The sequence below is a fragment of the Aedes albopictus genome, chromosome 3 (genome assembly GCF_035046485.1).
Source record: "Aedes albopictus strain Foshan chromosome 3, AalbF5, whole genome shotgun sequence".
In the NCBI taxonomy this organism is placed as follows: Eukaryota; Metazoa; Arthropoda; class Insecta; order Diptera; family Culicidae; genus Aedes; species Aedes albopictus.
In genome coordinates, this window is record NC_085138.1 from 242,658,845 (window position 1) to 242,680,825 (window position 21,981).

The window sequence follows — 21,981 nt, forward strand, 5'->3', positions numbered from 1 at the left end:
ATGAATAAACGAATATTTTAACTAACTAGCCGTAGGCTCAGAAGTATTTTGTAACCCGACGAGTGAAGAAGTAAAGTGTAGTATAAGTGAAAACCCGTGTTCTCATTTCGACGGAGATTCTGTCCATCCCGGCCAGTTCCAGTTCTAGTGCGAAGCTGCGTGGTGTCCGATTTCGTCGTGGTTTCCGTCACCCAGCATCTTGGCTCGCTACCGAGGATTAATTTTCCAAAGGCTCTTTTCAGAGCCATCCACTTGAGAGTTACGGTAGGCGATGCTACTCGCAGGGTGAGCGAGAAACAGTTATTTTGCTTCGGCACCAAGCGCAGTGCGGCACTGTACCGCGTCGTCAGTGGGCAGTCGTCGTCGTCGTCATCGTGTGTGCGAGTCAAGCACAGCGATACCTCGTGTCGTGTTGGCAGTGAGCTAGCACAGTCGTCATCGTCAGTGATCATCGTCATCGTGTGCATGTGTTGGCAGTGAGCCAGCACAGTGTCGACCAAGCAGCGTCGGCATTCGTCCTCCTCGTGATCGCGTGTGGTAGTATAGGACTGCCACAGTCGCGTCGTCGTCGACCTCTCTGCGTCGTCGTCCGCATCGGCGGCAGTGTGTCGTTCTGGTGAGTACGTGTGTGTATGTGGCAGTGGGCCACCGCAGTGCATCGTCGGCAGTGAGCCGAGTTTTCGTAGTGTGTGCTGGGGCAGCGGTAGTCGGCAATGTGCAGACGGACTGCTAGCTCCATTCCATCGTCATCTCGTCATCGTCGTCGGCAGTGAGCCGACTGTAGTGAAGTGCGCGTAGCTAGCAGATTTCGGCATAGGGCTGATTCTGCTGGCTCGACCCCTACGATTCCTACATGTTGGCAATGAGCCAACATATTGTGGTCCTTCGAGCCGGATAAGTGTGTGAAGAACAATACAGTCCAACAAAGAACAAGTGTGAAGTGTGAACTCTCCTCGGTGATCGGATGTAATAGTGCTATGAACAAACGAAGAACTGAAACCGATCCGATCCGAGAAACTGATGTGTGCTAAGAAAACCAAATGAACCGAAAGTGACAGTGAAACCTCGCAAAGCCGAAAATTCGAAAAGTGATTTGTCGATCTACCCGCATCGATAATTCTGATGTCCGTGCAACATTCACCGACCAAGAGCAGCCAGCAGCCAACCATGGAAGATGTGAAGACCTTCGTTCATCAGCGTGGGCAGGTAAGGGGTAAGGTCACCGCAATCTTCAACACGTTGGAGAGAGCGGAGGACGACCCCTCCCAGGTGAGTGTGCCTTTGCTTAAAGTTTTCTCTAAAAAGTTAGAAACCCATTACGCGGAATATACCGCTTTACACAAGGAGGTGCTGAGGCTTGTTCCTCCGGCCAAACTCGATGAACAAGATGAAAAGTTGAACGAGTTTGATCGGATTCATACGGATGCTCTTGTTCGTTTGGAAGGCTTAATGGAAGCTCTTCAAAAGAATCCTCGTGATTCTAATGTCGTGCAAACGCAATCCGATTCTTCCAGAATCATTATCCAACAAGCACCGCTTAAAGCTCCCATCCCAACATTCGATGGGAAGTATGAAAATTGGCCTCGTTTCAAGGCGATGTTTGAAGACATCGTCGGCAAGGGATCGGATTCCGATTCCATCAAACTACACCATCTTGAAAAGTCGTTGATTGGTGCCGCATCCGGGATCATTGATTCCAAAACTTTGGCGGACAACAATTACAAGCATGCGTGGACGATTTTGACCGAACGGTATGAAAATCTTCGCATTATCATCGACACGCACATTTCAGAACTTTTGGGGATGAAGAAAATGAACAGGGAATCTCACAGGGAACTGAGGGAGTTGATTGATACGTGTACTCGGAACATTGAGGGTCTCAAGTTCATGAAACAGCCAGTGGAAGCGACCGCTGGACTGATTATCAATAAAATTTTGGTGTCTTGTCTTGACCCAGCAACACGTAAACAGTGGGAACGTACTCTCAATCATGGTGATTTGCCCGATTTGGATGATACTTTGTTGTTTCTGAAGGATCAGTGTCGCGTTTTGGAGCGGTGTGAGGTGGACAATCCCTCTTCCGCTAAATCTCAACCAGGGAAGTTGTCTCAGTCTAGTGTTAAACCTGCTAGCGTCAAAGTTCACTCGGCCACGCCGGATGCTAGTAACGAGTCGTGCAGTTTTTGTGGAAAATCGCACTTCAGCTATCAATGTCCTGAGTTTCGTAAGCTATCCATCGCGGAGCGCGTTAGTAAGGTGAAGGAATCTCGTTCGTGTTTCAACTGTCTTCGTCGTGGGCACAATTCTGTCAATTGTTCGTCGAAAAACCATTGTTCGAAATGTGGTAAGCGGCATCACTCCTTGCTACACGATGATGGAACTAAGTCCGGTCAAAGTGTGAGCCCGCCCGCGTCGGCTCCGAAGCCGACTGATGCCGTTCAGAAGCCAGTCCCTGATCCGCCGCAGTCCTCGAATACAGATTCTGTTCAGTCAGCCACTGTGTCTTCGTCGTGTTCACAGAGCGTTGCACTCCCAAATGTTTTGTTGTTGACTGCTATGGTGCATCTGCTCGATAAATCTGGTCATCCTGTGCCTTGCCGAGCCTTTCTAGATTGTGGGGCTCAAACGAACTTGCTTTCTACCTCTATGTTTGTAAAGTTAGGGTTTGATGGTCTTCCTGTGAATGTCGATATCGTCGGCGTCAGCTCCACCCGCAGTAAGTCTAACTGTCTGGTCGATGTGAGTCTACGTTCGCAGTACAGCGACTATCAAACAATCCTTCAGTGCTTGGTCACCGCGAAAATCACTAATCCGTTGCCGTCCCAGTCAATCGACATTTCTGAGTGGAATATTCCCTCCAATATCAAGCTGGCCGATCCTAATTTCCATGTTCCTGCCACGGTAGACTTACTGATAGGGATGGGTCATTTCTTTGAGCTCTTGAAGATAGGCCATATCGTTCTTGCTGAGGGTCTTCCCGAGTTGCGTGAGACTGAGCTAGGATGGGTGATTGCTGGTGAAATCCGTGCTGAGGCACCGGCTTTGGTCAATGTCACACAGGTGAGTTGCGTTGCTATCGAGTCGCTCAACGAGACAGTCAAGCGTTTTTGGGAGATTGAGGAGGTCGAAGTTTGTTCCACTCCCACAGGAGAAGAAGAAGAGTGTGAGGAATTGTTCCGTAGCTCGTATAGGCGTGATGTTAACGGTAGATACATTGTGAAACTACCTCTTCGCGAAAATGTACACGAACTCTCTGATAATCGTTCACTGGCCCTTCGTTGTTTTTTCTTTCTCGAAAGACGATTGCTGAAGGATCCCGAGCTCCGTCTGCAGTACTCTAACTTCATCGAAGAGTACAAATCTCTTGGTCACTGCAAAGAAGTTGTTGAGGCGCACGATGTGCCTGGACAATTGAAGTACTACATGCCGCATCACGCCGTTTACAGGCCGTCGAGCACAAGCACAAAGTTAAGGGTTGTGTTTGATGCGTCGGCGAAATCGCCGTCTGGAGTGTCTCTCAACGATGTGTTGAAGATAGGCCCCGTCGTTCAGAACGACTTGATGTCAATTTTATTGAGATTTCGTAAACATCCTTTCGTCTTTACCGCTGATATTCAAAAAATGTATCGGCAGATTTTGATTGATCCTGAACAGACCTCGTTGCAGAGAATTTTCTGGCGGTCCAACCCAACGGATCCCGTCAAGGTTCTCGAGTTAGTGACTGTTACGTACGGTACTTCTGCTGCTCCGTTCTTGGCAACCAGGTCGCTTGTTCAACTTAGTGTTGATGAAGGAGCCGATTTCCCTCTTGCAGCTCGCGTGATACAAGAGGACTGCTATGTTGATGATGTGTTGTCGGGAGCGAAAACCATTCAAGAAGCCATTGAATGTCGTCAACAGCTCCAAACGTTACTAGCCAGGGGTGGTTTTCCGGTGCATAAGTGGTGCGCCAACGATAAAGCGATTCTTCAGGATGTCCCTGAGGATGAGCGCGAGAAACTAGTTCTTCTTGATGATCTGTCGGCAAATGAGGTGATGAAGACTCTCGGATTAACGTGGAATCCGAGGAGCGATGAGTTTCTTTTCTGTCAGTCTGCTTCGTCCGAAGATTCAGCTGTGACGAAGCGCCAGCTATTCTCTGAAGTAGCGAAAATGTTTGACCCGCTAGGCCTACTCGCCCCAATTACCGTTCTAGCTAAGCGTTTGATGCAGCAAACGTGGGCTGATAAAATAGACTGGGATGAGTCTCTTTCTGATGACCTCCTTAGAGACTGGTTACGCCTTCGTAATTCGCTCGTAGCCGTTCGTGACATTAAAATTCCGAGACCAGTAACCGGTCCCGCGTATGAGTCTCTTGAGCTACACGGGTTCGCAGACGCTTCAGGAATAGCGTACGGTGCCTGCCTGTATGTTCGCAGTATTCTCCCAAATGATCGCTGTGTCGTCAGGTTGTTGTGCAGCAAGTCTAAGATTGCTCCTCTTCAAGAGTTGACAATTCCTCGAAAGGAACTGTGTGCAGCCGTGCTGCTGTCTAGGTTGGTCAAGAAGGTTCAATCGACTTTGGAAGTTCAGTTCTCCTCCGTTTCTCTTTGGTCGGACAGTCAGATTGTCCTCTCGTGGCTGCAAAAGGCGCCAACGAAATTGCAGCCATTCGTTCAGAATCGTGTGGTGGAGATATCAAGGGACTGCGGTCTCTATAAATGGGGTTACGTCAGGTCCAAGGACAACCCGGCCGATGTGATCTCCCGCGGTCAGCTCCCCGGCTCTTTGAAGGAAAACTCGCTATGGTGGGAAGGACCTCCGTTTCTCCAATCAAGAAGGTACGAATCACCAGTTCTTGATCAACTTCCTGATGATTTGATGCCTGAAATGAAACCTACTTCGGTCATGGCAATGCCCGTAGTGAATTGCGACGATCTTCCACTCTTCAAGAAATTCGGATCCCTGCGTAAACTTCAACGTGTTCTAGCCTACGTTCAGCGATTTCTGAAGAATTGCCGTACCAAGAATCCAGAGCATCGCGTCAAAGGTAGTTGTCTATCCGTCTCCGAGCTTCGTTCTGCTCTCCATACAATTGTGCTAGTGATTCAACGCGAATCGTTGCCTGATGAAGTCGAAAGAGTCGAGAATGGAGAACCGTCTAAAAGGTTGAAAGCTTTCGGCCCGTTTTTGCATAACGGAGCCTTGCGAGTGGGTGGGCGTATTCAGAAGTCACGAATGTCGTTCGATGTCAAGCATCAATACATCTTGCCAAGGCATCCACTCACCGATTTGATTATCCGCGAATATCACTTGGAACATTTGCACATTGGTCCGTCTGGTCTTCTGTCAGCTCTTCGTCAACGCTTCTGGTTGTTGGGTTCTCGTTCTGCTGTAAGGAAGATAACCAGGGGGTGTGTGGAGTGTTTCCGGGTGAAGCCACAAGGTGTGGCGCAGTACATGGGCAACTTGCCACAAAGCCGCGTAACGCCATCCGCACCGTTCGAGGTCACCGGAGTGGATTACGCGGGGCCCTTCCTTATCAGACAAGCAGGTCGAAAATCTGTTCATGTCAAGGCGTATTTATGTGTGTTCGTTTGCTTGGTGACGAAGTCTCTCCACTTAGAGCTTGTTTCGGACATGTCAACTGCTGCCTTTATTGCTGCATTGCAAAGGTTCATTAGTCGCAGGGGAATGGTCCGTGAGATTCACTCCGACAATGGCAGCAATTTTCGTGGGGCTAAAGGCGAGCTTCATGAGCTGTATTTGTTGTTTCGTGAGAATACCTCTGTCCACCAGATCGAGACGTTTTGCCAGAATAAGGAAATCAGCTGGCATTTTATTCCGCCCGATGCTCCTGAATTCGGCGGGATGTGGGAGGCTTCAGTGAAAAGCACAAAATATCACCTGAGCGATTCCAAGCAACAGCATCAAAATTAAGGAAATTTTTTAATTCATGATTTTCTATTGAACTGAAACTTTGCACAGTTTTTCAGTTCCATTTAAATCGCCATTTTTCGATATCAAATTTTTATTTTGAATCACGACTAACTTTTTAAAATGGTGTATGTGAAAATGGTTCAAAAATATTCAAAAATCTGCACAGCCAAAATGGTTCGTTCGATTGCTATGAATTTTTGAGTAAAGTTAGATAGCTAAATGGTGATCCCTAAGAAAATATACACTGTGAAAAAACATCTTTTTTAACATTAAAAAATATCACTTTTGTCACAAAAACTCAAATATCTCAAAACCCTATCTTTTTACCATCGTAATTTTTTTGGGAAAGACGGTCCATTGTATTAGCAATCTACCATAAAAATTTGGTGATGGTAAACTAATAAACAAAAAAGTTATAACATTTCAAACATTTCACTATTTTCACATTTGGTAAATATTTTTTTCTGTGCAAATTATTTCGGTCAGAAATCGCAATTTGATGCTGATTTTATTGTTCAGCAAAGTTAGATAACTAAATGGTGATTTCTAAGAAAATGTACACTGTGAAAAAAAATATTTTTTAACATTAAAAAATATCATTTGTGTCACAAAAACTCAAATATCTCAAAACCCTATCTTTTTACCAACGTAATTTTTTAAGGAAACCGGTCCATTGTATTACTGCCGTAATTCTGCAAAGTGACGTAAGCGCCATTCAAAATTTCGATATTTTTTGGTATATTATTTATAATATCTGGGGTGAGAATAACACTGTGGTATTCCTGCTGTATTAGAATGCAAGATCTAATCGTAATCTATCATCTTTGGAAAGAAACTTAAAGGATGAGCAAGAGTTTTATGCATAATAACCAAAAAATGGGCCAAAACTATCAATGTCGCTTACGTCACTTTGCAGAATTACGGCAGATTAGCAATCTACCATAAAAATTTGGTGATAATAAACTAATAAACAAAAAAGTTATGACAATTCAAACATTTCACAATTTTCACATTTAGTAATAATTTTTTTTAGTGTAAATTATTTCGGCCGGAAAACGCAGTTTGATGCTGATTTTATTGTTAATGGCCTTGCGTGAGTAAAACAAGGTGTTTTTATTATGTATTATGTATATTATATGTACAGTAATGTTCCGATTTTATCACGCCCTCCGCGCATTAGTCGTTTATTCATTAATTTGCTGTTACATTTGAGGACAAGTGTTTTCCCTCTTCTTCAAGATGAATGTTGAAAGCGTGTTTTGCAACGTTAAAAATATTGAAATGGGTATAGATGTTGAAGTATATTTCAAAGCATTTTTGAAAAGGGGCGTGATTATATTGTTTAAACAGATGTCGCTGATGGTATGGTGGCATGACTCTCTGCATTTAGCACTTCTGGCAATTTCTCAGTTGTTGTCGTTTTCGAACTTCCTGCGCCCTGCTTTACCGATGATATACAGATGGCTCGTTTGCCAAAGTCTAGACGGCAGGACGTACAAATGCGTAAATTTGTATTCAATTTGGGCATAACCAGTCTCTTTCAGTTTATGTATGGTGCTTTCGGTGAGATTTCGTAACTCTTTTGAACATTTTTTTTCATCAAACGGTCTACAAGAGAGCGTTGGGTTGAAGACCTTTGAGAAAGCGATTGTCCATGTTGTTCGTTAGATTATAATAAACAAAATCACTTATTAGTTTTAACTGACTAGTTTGGTGTTGTTTACTTGGCTGAAGGAAAAAATTACTATAAAATTTTTAATATCCATAGCGGTAGTATTTTTTTTTTGCTTTTTCGTGAGCATTGTCATGGTATGTATACAGACAAACAAACGTAACACTGACGAAATTTTCATTGACCACGCCTTTAACGATCATTTTAAAGCTTGGTTGTGGCTTTCATAACCAGAAGATTGCCCATCGTTTTTCTTTGCGTTTGACGTTTCACACTAGCGCCTTCTGATGACGATATTGCACAACGCAGTGTTTCGTGAAACATTTCCACCAGGTGGTGGTAGTGGTAGTGGGCGTTTCGTCTGTTTGTCTGTGGTATGTACCTCTCGTGCATTTGTTGTTGTTGAAGTTACTCGCATTCTTCCGATCATAAAGTCTGTTCTCTAAGAGGTATTTTTTTTGCAGATCAACTAGACGTATACGCGAATATATAAAACTTTTATTATGCAGCTTTCGTCTTAAAAATAAGTTTAATTCCATTTTTCTTATGATCAACAGCTTTTCAACGCTTTCAAGGGAACTTTTCACCAGTCACGTACAATAAAAAGTATGACACTCTCAATATTTTTGATCACAACACTGGATCGCGTCTAAGTTTCACATAGATACTATAGTAGTTATGAATAATCAAACAAAAATATCATGAAAACAACTTGTTTAATTCAGGCGGTAGCCTTTACAATAAAATCAGCATCAACATATAATTCTCGAAATAATTTACACAGAAAAAAAATTTTTTTTGTTACTAAATGTAAAAATTGTGAAATGTTTGAAATGTCATAACTTTTTTGTTTATCAGTTTACCATCACCAAAATTTTATGGTAGATAGCTGATATAATGGGCCATTTTCCCTAAAAAATTGACGTTGGTAAAAAGATAGGGTTTTGAGATATTTGAGTTTTTGTGACAAAGATCATATTTTTTTAAAGTAAAAAAAGAAATTTTTTACAGTGTATATTTTCTTAGGAATCATCATTTAGTTATCTAACTTTGCTGAAAAATTCATAACAATCGAACAATCCGTTTCTGCTGTACAGCTTTTAGAATATTTTTGAACTATTTTCGCATACACCATTTTGAAAAGTTAGTCGTGATTCAAAATAAAAATTTGATATCGAAAAATGGTGAATTAGATGAAATTGAAAAACTGTGCAAAGTTTCAGATATTTTTGAAATGGTCGCTCAGGATCGACTGACATGACTCCGTGGAACGCCTCACCTGAAGCGTATCCTCAAAGGAACACCGTTAACCTTCGAGGAGATGTATACCCTGTTAACGCAGGTCGAAGCCATTTTGAATTCGCGACCTCTTTTTTCGCATTCGGACGATCCCGCTGAGGGTGAAGTAATCACTCCAGCTCATTTCCTTATTGGCCGCCCGTTGACGGCCGTTCCTGAACCCTCCTATGAGGGCCTCAATCAGAACCGTTTGTCGAAATGGCAGCACCTGCAACAGATGAGGGAACATTTTTGGAGGTCGTGGGTGCACGACTATCTGGTAAGTCTGCAACCTAGGGGAAAGAACTTCGTTCGCTTCCCGAATATTTGTCCAGGTACAGTGGTTTTGTTGGAAGATAAGACTCTTCCGCCCCAACAGTGGAAGTTGGAACGAATCGTTCATGTTTACCCTGGGGAAGATAATCTTGTAAGGGTGGTCGATATTAAGGTGGGAAATGCTGTTTATAGACGACCGATAACTAAGATTTCAATTCTTCCAATAGAAGACAATAGTCACATTGGGGGGCCTCAGGATTCCGGCATCGATCGCCCGGGGGAGGATGTTCGCAACAGCGAAGATTTGACGTCGATGCGAATCGGCGGATCCGCGCGACGCTAGCGACACGATCCAACATGTTTTGCCAACCGAGATGCCAACCGGCAGCCGACAGACGCTACGAGAGGCAAGCGAGAAAAAGTACAGCCAACCGCCTCGTGCCTTAAACTATCAAGCCAATCAGGACCAAGGAAAACTCAGCCAATCACAAAATTCTAGCTAATATTGAACCATTGTATAAAAGTAGGTGTAGGTCGAGCCGTAGGCTCAGAAGTATTTTGTAACCCGACGAGTGAAGAAGTAAAGTGTAGTATAAGTGAAAACCCGTGTTCTCATTTCGACGGAGATTCTGTCCATCGGAGTGCCCGGCCAGTTCCAGTTCTAGTGCGAAGCTGCGTGGTGTCCGATTTCGTCGTGGTTTCCGTCACCCAGCATCTTGGCTCGCTACCGAGGATTAATTTTCCAAAGGCTCTTTTCAGAGCCATCCACTTGAGAGTTACGGTAGGCGATGCTACTCGCAGGGTGAGCGAGAAACAGTTATTTTGCTTCGGCACCAAGCGCAGTGCGGCACTGTACCGCGTCGTCAGTGGGCAGTCGTCGTCGTCGTCATCGTGTGTGCGAGTCAAGCACAGCGATACCTCGTGTCGTGTTGGCAGTGAGCTAGCACAGTCGTCATCGTCAGTGATCATCGTCATCGTGTGCATGTGTTGGCAGTGAGCCAGCACAGTGTCGACCAAGCAGCGTCGGCATTCGTCCTCCTCGTGATCGCGTGTGGTAGTATACTGCCGTTCTACGCCCAATTGTCCCATGTTATATGGGAATCCCATATAACATGGGACAATTATGCGTAGAACGGCAGTATAGGACTGCCACAGTCGCGTCGTCGTCGACCTCTCTGCGTCGTCGTCCGCATCGGCGGCAGTGTGTCGTTCTGGTGAGTACGTGTGTGTATGTGGCAGTGGGCCACCGCAGTGCATCGTCGGCAGTGAGCCGAGTTTTCGTAGTGTGTGCTGGGGCAGCGGTAGTCGGCAATGTGCAGACGGACTGCTAGCTCCATTCCATCGTCATCTCGTCATCGTCGTCGGCAGTGAGCCGACTGTAGTGAAGTGCGCGTAGCTAGCAGATTTCGGCATAGGGCTGATTCTGCTGGCTCGACCCCTACGATTCCTACATGTTGGCAATGAGCCAACACAGGTCTTGGAATTAGTCTATGGTGATGCTGAATCTTTAAGTAGTGGAGCTTTGGCGGAGTGAGTCACCTTCATCGTGAGGTTCCGAATTAAGCCAAGTGGTTATACTGCGGTTTGCTAAGATGGCTGGGAACGAATTATTATGGTGAGTTGCTTAATATTGTAACCACAGTTTAGAATTTATAAGCCTCATGGCTCCTCCACAAGCATCCTTTCACCAAAAACTCGCACGTCAGTAAGCACCTTAAATCCAAATCCGACCCTGAACAATCTTTGCTTTGGGGTCTCCAGTTAGCCTAGTGGTTAAGGCTATGGATCGTCAATCCGGAGACGGCGGGTTCAATTCTCGTTCCGGTCGGGACAATTTTCTCGACTCCCTGGGCATAGTATCATTGTACTTGCCATACAATGTACAAAAGTCATGCAATGGTAGGCAAAGAAAGCTCTTCAACTAATAACTGTGGAAGTGCTCTAAGAACACTTAGTTGAAGAGAGGCAGACCAAGTTCCAATGTGAACTTCGAGATTTTTGCGTATGAAACCCAACACGGCAAAAGCTTTAGCAGTGGTCCGTGTAATGTGTTCCGTGAAGTTGACGAGGTCTCCGGGAAAAGCAGCTCCAGCGTGACAGCTCCGATCCACTCCCCATCAAGCCACCCAATGGTGTTTGTTGAGGGCCATCAACCAAAAAAGAGAATGACTGCCCGCAATCGAGGTGGCTGAGCAGCAGCTTGGCATCATCGACTTTGCGTCCACGAAGTCCAACATTAGTAAGGACCTGAAAACAGCCCTGTTGCGACTTCGTAAGTCGATGGATAATGCCAAGCAGGATCACGTGAGACTCGTGAAGACTACGGCAGCGGCGGAACCGGTGAAAGTTAAGGTTACGAAGTCTACCCAGCCCAGACGGAGGCCTTCGCTTTCGCAGGAAGTCCGAAAGGTGTGGCGGATGCGACTGCTCGTGATACGCACTCGCCGAAGCGGGTAAAGTAGCCGTCAGGTGAAGGACTATATGGCGGTACCCGCAAGGCCAGGAGGGTACATACTAACCCCGAAGGTCGGCAGTAATGGCGGCATGTCGGGATCCAGCCAGGCGTCCCGGAAAGCTGGGAAGGGTGTGGGACTGAAGAGGCTTGCTCGTTCCGAATTGAAGGAAACATTGGCTTGCGAACCAAGGGGAGGACCCTCCCTTGGACGAATATCGAATGGAAGAAGAAGAAGAAAAAGCCGCAGGTCGAGGAAGTCAGAGGCGTCAAACCAAGGCGTAAAGGGTGTCACGAATCAAATTACACCACGGAAAACAGTGCATAACTTTTGATTGCATGCATGAAAATGACTGATTTTTAACCAGCAACAGTATGTTATGTAAAGATTGAAATTTCATCGAAATCGGTTAAGTTTTGACAGAGATATCTTCGACGCGAGAATACTAGATTTTTGGAATCTTGTACACTCATTCTGAAAATGGTTTAGGCTATAGCTTTACTGTTAGTATGTAAAAACTTCTGAAAATTTGACTATAAGTTTTCAGCATAATAAATATTAGGTGGTAAAATTTTCGAAATACGTTGAGTATAGTTTTATTAAATTCAAAACTCAAACCGCTTCAGCGTGAATTTTAGGTACTTCTAAACAATTTTAAGGTCCGTTTGCACTATTGCGACTATAAAACTGTCAATACTGCTGCGATTCTCAGTAAAACTGGACAGTGTAATAACATGTTTTTAATTAAATTTTGAACCATTTTGGCTTAACACTTTCAAAGTTAGAAAACTTTAAATGTCACAAAACAGTAAAACATTTTTGCATATTGTGACTTTTGGCTACATATACGACCACAACTTTCTATCCTTTTGACTAAATCGAATGAAATTATAAAACAGATATTTCTACATACATACGCCACCTACAGAAAGAAATTTATTGTAATCGGTTCAGTATTTCTGACTCAAGCGTAACATATATGTTAAATATATGTTATTTTTATTCTTTGTTTGTACAAGATTCCCAAAATCTAAATCTCTCGCTTCAGGGATATCTCCATCAATACTAATGCGATTTTGATAAAATGTTGATGGCACCATCTACACATAATAAACTGTTGCTGGTTGAAAAAATCAATCATTTTGAAGCATGCAATCTTGAGTTATGCATAATTTTCCGTGGTGCAATTCTATTCGGGATACCTTTTAGAGTAGGTGCAAAGCGCGAGAATTCACCCCGACTAGCGGTAGCAGGCATATCACAGCATTATTACTATACTAGATAAGTACGAAGAGTCGTCGACATTTGGAATGACGCTTACGTTATTTCACAGAATTGTAGGTAGAATTGTTACACAGCGTAACAAAAATTAACTTTTGGTCTGTCTCAAGAGCAAACTTATGTGTCTCTGAAGGATTTTGGGCCGCTGAATCCGAATCGGGGCTCAGATTTGCTCCAACACGTCACAATTTTGAGCTATACCTCAATATATAGGGCAAAATATGCGATTTTGGGCTTTTTTGACTGCAAGCCATTAAGCATGGAAATATTTTTTTTTAATCAATCAAAAGGTTAATTGGTCAATTCGGCACCAACATTTCAAAAGGGCGTAACTGCATTTTGAAACAAACCCCTCTTTCACATCTGTGGATCGTATTTCAATGTCGCCATGCAAATCACCGCCAGTACAGGAAAGAAGAGCAATTTCTCTGTCTAGTAATGTTTGTGAATTTCGTGGGAAACTTTAAATATGACCCACAGATGTGAAAGAGTGGTTTGTTTCAAAATGCAGTTACGCCCTTTTGAAATGTTGGTGCCGAATTGACATCTAAATTAGCGACTCATGCAAAATATTTCGTTTTATCAAATCGAATTTGATAGTTTTAAGCGATTTATGTTAGGTACGATATTTCCCATACAAGTCACCCTCCAAAAGTTGCATGCAAATTTTCATACTAACATAAAATGCTTAAATCTATCAAATTTGATAAGGTAAAACGATTTTTTTACATGAGTCGTTATTTTAGATGTTAATTGACCAATTAACCCTTTGATTGCTTAAAAAAATATTTCCATGCTTAATGGCTTGCAGTCAAAAAAGCCCAAAATCGCTAATTTTGCCCTATAAATTAAGGCGTAGCTCAAAATTGTGACGTGTTGGAGCAAATCTGAGCCCGGATTTGGATTCAGCGGCCCAAAATCCTTCGGAGACACATAAGTTTGTTCTTGATACAAAAAAATGTTGCGCTGTGTTATCGATTACCTAAGATTAAATGCCTGCATTAGCCTGTTTCATAAACAATCATGTGCTATTGCTATTCTAGGTCAAACATTTCTAAAATAAGTAATAAAGGCTTCAGTGCATATCATCATGCATTACGCAACAAAATATTCGTGCATGCATTGCAACATTTCCCCTCTCGGCACAGTGACCAACGCTGGGAAATCACCCATGCACAAGGGCACAGGATGACCTGTCGGTGTTTCCTTCGCTTTGACGACCGGAAAGATCAACCTAGTTTAATGCACGCAGCTCCTCAGTATATGGATGGGCACACGGATTTCATGCCCCATTTGCGTTTGTCGTATGCGACCGGGCTGTGGATAAACAACCGTGCAATAAGCCGTCGATCAGCAGCCTTGGTCAAGGGGGTGATCGTTTTCAGATGACAGTGGAACACGATATTCTGAGATTATTCCCAGACCCGGACAGAATCCCTTCGTCGTCGTCGTCGTCGTCGTCACCGTCATGAGCCCGCTCTGCTGGATGAGTAATGGTGGAAAAATCTTCTTCCAACCGAACGCAACAAAGCCAATGCGCCTTCCAAAGCCGATCAACATCATAATCTGGTCGTCGCTTCTGCGGTTGTGGTGCTGGAACTGTAGGGTGCATGACTTCGTACCACCGCCAACCAGGAGATAAGTTTCTGTCTCGATTCATTTTTTGTTATGACTTGGCAGCATCACCGCGTGAGCGATGTGATATGTTACGCATTTTAGTTTGGGCAATCAACCATCATCGCCGGTCCGGTCGGCTCTCTGAACTGGACAAGGTTTCTTTCACTTTGCGCCTGAATGATGTCGGCGTCGGGGCTTGGTATACAGAGTGAGGAATGATGAATCATTTCCTGAGTTGGAGTAGTTCACAAATTATTGCGGTTGGTCGATGACATTTAGCATATCTCAAGGAAAGTGCGGATTTCATGGAATGATTCATAAAGGTGGCTGCTAAGCTAATTGCACTTTTGGAATCTTATTTGAATTTTTACATAGTATAGTGTACGTTCTCTCGCAGGTTATGTTCTTCAATATTTTCAAATGACAGCTTACTCATCCACAATAATGTTAGATAAGAGCAGATTTGATCAGGACACAGTTTTTCAGCCACACTCAGTCTGTGATAGGACTTTCGAGTACTCTTTTATTTTCGAGAGGAAGAATTGACTCTGTTGTTTAACCAGTTGTTTAGGGATTCTTAAATTGTCAGTAACTTTAACCCTTCAGGACACGCGTCGTGGTAAAATGTACAACACTTCAAAAAAAAGCTTTGCACGTTGTTCACAGGTGCAGATTTAGGATCAAACAGGCGTGCGTGGAAAACTCAAAGCTGATTCCGATTTTCACACTGAATGGCAGCTAAAAATCTATTGCAAGTTTATACGCAACAGAAGGACTTTTAGTTGTTGTAATAGTAGTTTACGCAACAAGGTGCAGAATGACGATTTTTACAGCATGAGTCGTACATTTATCCAACGAGGCTTGCCGAGTTGGATAATTACGACGAGTGCTGGAAAAATCGAGTTCTGCGTCGAGTTGCGTACAACGTTTTTTTGCAATTTCATAAATTATCCTTGAGGATAGTTTTAAACAAAACTTTCTCATCAAACTGCACACTGATGTTCATAGCCTTGTTTAACCCACGAACGATCGCGCTGTTGTATTTTGTACAACACGTAGAAAAAATCTCGCTTTTAGTACTCAGCATTAGCGTGGTGCTGACACAGGTAGCCAACCGCGCGAGTTACGGAAGGTTAAGAAAATCTGATCATTACAGGTTATACTGTGCAGTTGTCACAATTTTTTCAAAACTGCATCCAGAAAGCATAAAGAAGTTGATCAAAACTGAAAACAGTGCTGTAATGGTTCATTACGCAACGCAAATCAGTGCTGTAATGAACCATTACAGCACTGTTAATTTGATGTGGGAAAGTAGGCCTTTTCCTGTCAGATTCGCGTGAGGTAAAACAGCCTATTACGATGAGAAATTGTAAAAAAGATGTTTTGCAATTTCTCATCGTAATAGGCTGTTTTACCTCACGCAGTTCTGACAGGAAAAGGCCTACTTTCCCACACTAAATTAGCGGTACAGTAATCGTTCATTACAGCACTGATTTGCGTTGCGTAATGAACCATTACAGCACGGTTTTCAGATTTGATCAACTTCTTGATTTTTCTGGACGCAGTTTTAATTTTTTTTTTACCTGCTATGATCAGACTTTCTCAAATATGGCTATGGATATCAGTGTGCATGCTTCTTAGTGTGAGTGCAAGTGTGTGCAGTTTCAATATGAAAATGAACTGCACTGTGCACATTTTCAGTGCGGAATGCCATCCCTGATTCCAGGAGCAATCTCTGAATGAATTCCAAGAGGAAACACGGAAGTAATCTCCGAAAGAAATGCTTTAGCAATTCTTGAAAGGGAGCACCGATGGAATTCCCGGAAATATCCATCCAGGAAATATCCCGGAAAGAATTCCAGGAGGATTCGTCGAAGGATTTCCGTGAGGAATTCCTGAAGAAATTCCAAGAGGAATCCTTGTAGGAGTTCCAAAAGGAGTTAGCGAAGGAATTCCAGGAGGAATCCATGTAGGAGTTTCAAGATGAATCGCTGAAGGAACTCCAGGAGTAATCCCCAATGTTCCCCAATTCCAAGAGGAATCCCCGAAGAAATTCCAGGAGTAATCCGTCAAGGAATTCCAGGAGGATTCTCGAAGGAATTCCAGGAGGATTCCTCTAAAGAATTCCGGGAGGAGTCTTTGAAGGAATTCTAGGTGGAATCTCTGAAGAAATTCCAGGAGAAAACCCTGAAGGGATTCCATGAGGAATCTATGAAGGAATTCCAGGAGCAATCACCGAAGGAACTCCAGGAGGAATCCCTAATGTTATTTCAAGAGGAATCTTCGAAGAAGTTCCAGGAGTAATCCGCCAAGGAAATCAAGGAGGATTCCACTAAAGAACTCCGGGAGGAATCCCTGAAGGAAATCTAGGAGGAATCATCGAGGGCATTCTAGGAGGAATCCCAGGGGAATTCCCCGAAGGAATCCCAGGAGGAATCCGTGAAGGAATTCCAGGAGGAATCCATGAAGAAATCCCAGGAGGAGTCCCCGAAGGAACCCTGAAGGGATTCCATGCGGAATCCCTGAAGGAATTCCAGGAGCAATCATCGAGGGCATTCCAGGAGGAATCCCAGGGGAATTCCCCGAAGGAATCACTGGAGGAATCCGTGAAGGAATTCCAGGAGGAATCCATGAAGAAATCCCAGGTGGACTCCCCGAAGGAATTTCAGGAGCAATTCCTGAAGGAATTCCAGGAGCAATCCATGAAGGAATTCCAGGAGGAATCCCCGAAGGATTTCCAGGAGGGATCTCTGAAGGAATTTCAGGAGGAATCTCGAAGGAACTTCAGAAGGAATCCACGAAGGAATTTAAGGAGGAATCCCCGAATCCCGGGAGGTGTTCCAAAAGAAATTCTCGACACAATTTCAAGCGGTATCCTTGAAGGAATTCCAGGAGTAATCGCCGAAGGAGTTCCAGGATACCTCGAAGGAATTTCTGGAAGAATGCCTGTAGGAATTCCATGAGGAACCCCCGAAGGCATTCCAGAAGGAATCCTCGAAGGAATTCTAGGGGACTTATCGAAGGAATTCCAGGAGGAATTCCAGGAGGAATCGTCAAAAGAATTCCAGAAGGAATCCGCGAAGGAATACCAGGGGGATTCCCCAAAGGAATTTCAGGAGGAATCCCCGAAGGAATCTCTGGAGGAATCCCCGGAGAAATTCCAGGAGGAGCACCCGAAAAATTTCCAGGAGGAATCTCCGAAGGAATTTCACGAGGAATCTCCGAAACAATTTTAGGAGGAATCCACGAAGGAATTTTAGGAGAAATGCCCGAAAGAATCCCGCTAGGAATGCCTGAAGAAATTTCAAAAGGAATCCCCAAAAGAACTCCAAGAGGAATCACGAAGGAATTTCAGGTGGAATCCCCGAAAGAATTCCGGGATTCCTCGAAGGAATTCCAGGAAGAATTCCTGAAGGAATTCCATGAGGAATCCCCGAAGGCTTTCCAGAAGGAATCCTTGAAGGAATTCCAGGGAGACTCCCCGAAGAAATTCGAAAAGTTATCACCGAAGAAATTCCAGGAGGAATCCACGAAGGAATTCGGAAATAATCCGCCAAGGAATTCCAGGAGGAATTCCCGCAGGAATTCCAAGAGGATTCCTCGAAGGAAGTCCAGGAGAATCCCCGAAGGAAATCCAGAAGGAACCTCCAAAGGAATTCCAGCAGAATTTCTCAAAGGAATTCCAGGAGGAATCCTCGAATGAATTCCAGGGGGATTCCCCGAAGAAATTCCAGGGAAATCTCCGAAGGAATCCCCGTAAAAATGCCAGGAGGAATTCCCGAAGGAATTTCAGGAGGAATCCGTGAAGGAATTTCAGGAGCAATTCCCGAAGGAATTCCAGGAGGAATCTCCGAAGGAGTTCCAGGAGGCATCCCTGAAGGAATTCCAGGAGGAATCCCCGAAGGAATTCCAGGGGGAACCCCCGAAGGAATTCCACGAGGAATCCTCGATGGAATTCCAGAAAGAATCCTCGGAGGATTTCCAGGAGGAATCGCCGAAGGAATTACAGAGGGAATCCTCGAAAGAATTTCAAAAAGGAATCATCCAAGGAATCGCCGAAAGTATTCCAGGAGGAATCCCCGAAAGAATCCCTGAAGGGATTCCAGAAGGGAATTATAGAGGAATTCTAGAAGGAAATTCCCTGAATTCCCTGAAAGAAATCCAGGATAAATCCTCATAGAAATTTTATCAGAAATCCTTCAAGGAAATCCTGGAGATATTCCTAATGATAGTCCTATATAAATTCATAGACATCCTGAAGGAAGGCAGGTATCGCTTAATTCTTCTGTAAATATATTAAAACTCCAAAAGAACGCCAGGAGAGATTCCTGGTAGAACTCCTGGAAGAATTCCTGAGGGAACTCCTGGAAGAATGTCGGTAGAACTCCTGAACTAATCCCTGAAGGAACTACTGTAAAAATCCCCAAAAATAGTTTTGGAGCAATACTTGAAAATCATGAAAGCTTCCTTGTGGGCTTCGTGGCCGTGCGGCTAGAGGCGTCAGTCATCTAGGCGTTTCGTAAGCCTAGGAGTGTGGGTTCGATTCGCGCTCCAGTCGCGGAGAACTTTTCGTCAAACGGAAAATTCTCCACTGGGCCACTGGGTGTTATGTGTGATGTCCGTTGTCATATGTTGGTGCTTATTCAGTCTGTGCAAACCTCTGGTTGAAGACGGTGTAGTGTCTTTATAAATCCTCCTGAAAGGATCTCTGGAGGAAATGCTGGAAAGATCTGTGAATGAACTCTTGAAGAGATCTCTGTAGGAGCTCCTGGAAGAATCCCTGAGGGAACACCAGGAGAAATTCCTGATTCGATTTCTAGAGGAATATCTAACGGAATTCCAGAAGGGACCTACTGCAAAAATCCCTGAAGGAATCTTTGATGAAACTTTGAGGACTAATTCCTGAAGGAGCTCCTTTTGAAATTATTGAACTTCATAAGCAATCTCTGAAGGAGCCACTAGACTAAACTATAAATGATCTCTTATAGGAATTCCTGAAGGAACTTCTGAGGGAATCCCTGATGGATCTGCTTGAATCCTACTGAAAGAATCCCCGAAAGAAACTCCTGTTGAAATTCCTGATAAAACTCTACGTGGCATCCCTGAATCTTCCTGGATGAATCTATGAAGGAACTACTGGAGGCATCCATGAAAGTATTTCTGGAGAAACCTCTAAAGAAACTTCTGTAGAAATCCTTAGTTAGAATTTTGGAGAAATCTTAAAAAGAAATTAAAGGGAAAATCTTTGAAAGAAGTCCTGGAGGAATCTGCAAGTTTTCTACAGGCATTTCCTCATAGACTCCTTCCGCTATTCTTTCAGGGATTCCTTCAGAAATGTTCACAAAGATCACAAAAAAAGTTCACAAAAATAGTAGGTATGAGAACTCTGAAATTCCTCCTGAGTGATTTTTTCTGAGATTCCTTCGGGGGTTCCTCCAGGGATTTCTCCCGAGATTTCTAGACTAATTCCTTTTGGAATTCCCTCAGAGATTGCTCCTCGGGCTTCTTCAGGGATTCTAGGTTTGTTTCAGAATTCTCTCTCTCTCTGGATTATATACTGGATTCCTCTACGAAATTCAAAATGATTCTTTTTGAGATTCATTCAAAGATTACTCCAACATTATCTTAGGAATTTCGGGCAGGATGCTTCAGGGAGTTCTTTAAAGGGTGATACGGTCAAAATTTGGGCACACAATTTGTTTCATAACTTGAGACTGCGTACACCAAAACATCTGATTTTTGGACCAGTAATGGTACATTATATGTAGCTTATACCAGAAAATTTTCATCAAAATCGGTTTAGTATTTGCGGAGATATTGTAAATCCTGAAAACTGCAATTTTAAAATTTTGTACAAAGAAGATTAAAAAATAAGAATACATTTTTACTCTTTTATTTATAGAGCTACAAATACTGAGCCAATTTCAATTTCAATGTATGTAAAGTATACATATCAAAATGTTGTGTAAAAATTTCATTCAATTTGATCCAACCGTTACAAAGATATATTTGTTTAGGTGGTAAAATTTTGTCAAATTTTGGTCACACATTTTTTTTCATAACTTAAGACTGCGTACACCAAAACAGCTGATTTTTGGATCAATAATGGTACATTATATGTAGCTTGTACCAAAAAATTTTCATCAAAATAAGTCTAGTATTTGCGAAGATATTGTTGAACCCTGAGATCTGCAATTTTAAAATTTTGTGCAAAGATGATTCACAAATGAGAACACATTTTTACTGTTTTATTTATAGAGTCAGAGATACTTAACCGATTTCAATGAAAATTTTTCTGTATGTGGAGTATGCATATCAAAATGTTGTGTAAAAATTTCATTCAATTTGATCCAGCCGTTACAAAGTAATATTTGCTTAAGTGGCACCCGGTCAGTTTTTTTTCATATTCAAACTCCTACAACTTTGAAAGTATTCATACAAAATGGCTCAAGATTTTACTAAGAACATATTTTCATAATAGTATTATACTGTAAAATTTTGATAAAAATCGGAGCAGTATTGGTAGTTCTATAATCAAAATTGTGCTTTAAAATTTCCAAAAAATTACTATGGAGCGCCTTTGTACAAAATTTTAAAAAGGTGGGTCGATGGTTTTGTCTATGTATATGTCAACCAATACTTAATCGATTTTGATGAAAATTTTACGATATAAGCTACATATAATGTAGCATTACTGGTCCAAAAATCAGCTGTTTTGGTGTACGCAGTCTAAAGTTATGAAAAAAAAATTGTGTGACCAAATTTTGACCGTATCACCCTTAGTATTAATCTTGGGCTTTCTCCAGGGATTTCTTCTAAGATCCTTTCAAGAATTCATCCCAGGATTCCTTCATAAAGTTCTACTATTGATTCGATTTGGGTTTCCTTTAGGGCTTTCTTCCGAGATTCTTTCCGGGATATTTTCAAGGAATCAGGAAATCTTTCCGAGATAATTTCTCCGGGAATCTTTGCGGGATTCCTTCCTAAATTTCTCCTGGGGTTCCTTCAGGGAATCTTTACGGACAAACGTCTTGATATTCCGCTTCAACAGTGCATCAGAACTTCAGACGCACAAATCTCAAGAAGAAAGCTTCAATCAACAGTGAATTTTATTATCCTGTTCTTTCTCACTTGTAATAAGCTTAAAATAAGATCAGGTGCGCTGGTTTTGTTAACGAAGGTGGCGGCCATTTTGGGATTATAACAAGTTTGTCCTTAAAGGCTCTCCTTAAGTTTTTTTTTCAGGGCTTAATCCACTAATACTCATGGATTGCTCCCGGAGTTCTTCAACCTTTTCGGACGCGCGCTTGTTTGATCCTCAAACTGCACCGCGCACGCGCTGTGTACGACGAGCTAGGTTTTTTTAGTAGTATTGTACTTTTTACAACAGCGCGCGTCCCGAAGGGCTTAGGAACTTATGACGGATTTCCTTCTGGAATCTTCCAGAAATATCTTCCGGACTGGATTACTCCAGATAATCATGCC

At 43.0% G+C, this 21,981-nt stretch overlaps 2 protein-coding genes across 7 annotated transcripts in view; one reads left to right on the forward strand and one right to left on the reverse strand.

The window, feature by feature from the left end:
• The window catches only part of LOC109415904 (mucin-3B), a 363,111-nt gene that overhangs the window by 202,547 nt on the left and 138,583 nt on the right, over positions 1-21,981 (reverse strand). The window lies entirely within an intron of this gene.
• Positions 1,123-9,488, forward strand: LOC134290668 (uncharacterized). The gene is made up of 4 exons (XM_062857845.1): positions 1,123-1,269; positions 1,345-5,529; positions 8,934-9,204; positions 9,373-9,488. The coding sequence occupies exons 1-4, from the start codon at positions 1,123-1,125 to the stop codon at positions 9,486-9,488; spliced, it is 4,719 nt and encodes a 1,572-aa protein (XP_062713829.1).

What these genes read in the sequence shown, in the direction of transcription:
- LOC134290668 (XM_062857845.1), top strand. Translation starts at nt 1,123, where the DNA reads ATGTCCGTGCAACATTCACCGACCAAGAGCAGCCAGCAGCCAACCATG. An exon ending in CGGAGGACGACCCCTCCCAG is followed by an intron (nt 1,270 to 1,344) that starts GTGAGTGTGCCT and finishes GCTTTACACAAG; the next exon opens with GAGGTGCTGAGGCTTGTTCC. An exon ending in CTTCCCGAATATTTGTCCAG is followed by an intron (nt 9,205 to 9,372) that starts GTACAGTGGTTT and finishes TTCTTCCAATAG; the next exon opens with AAGACAATAGTCACATTGGG.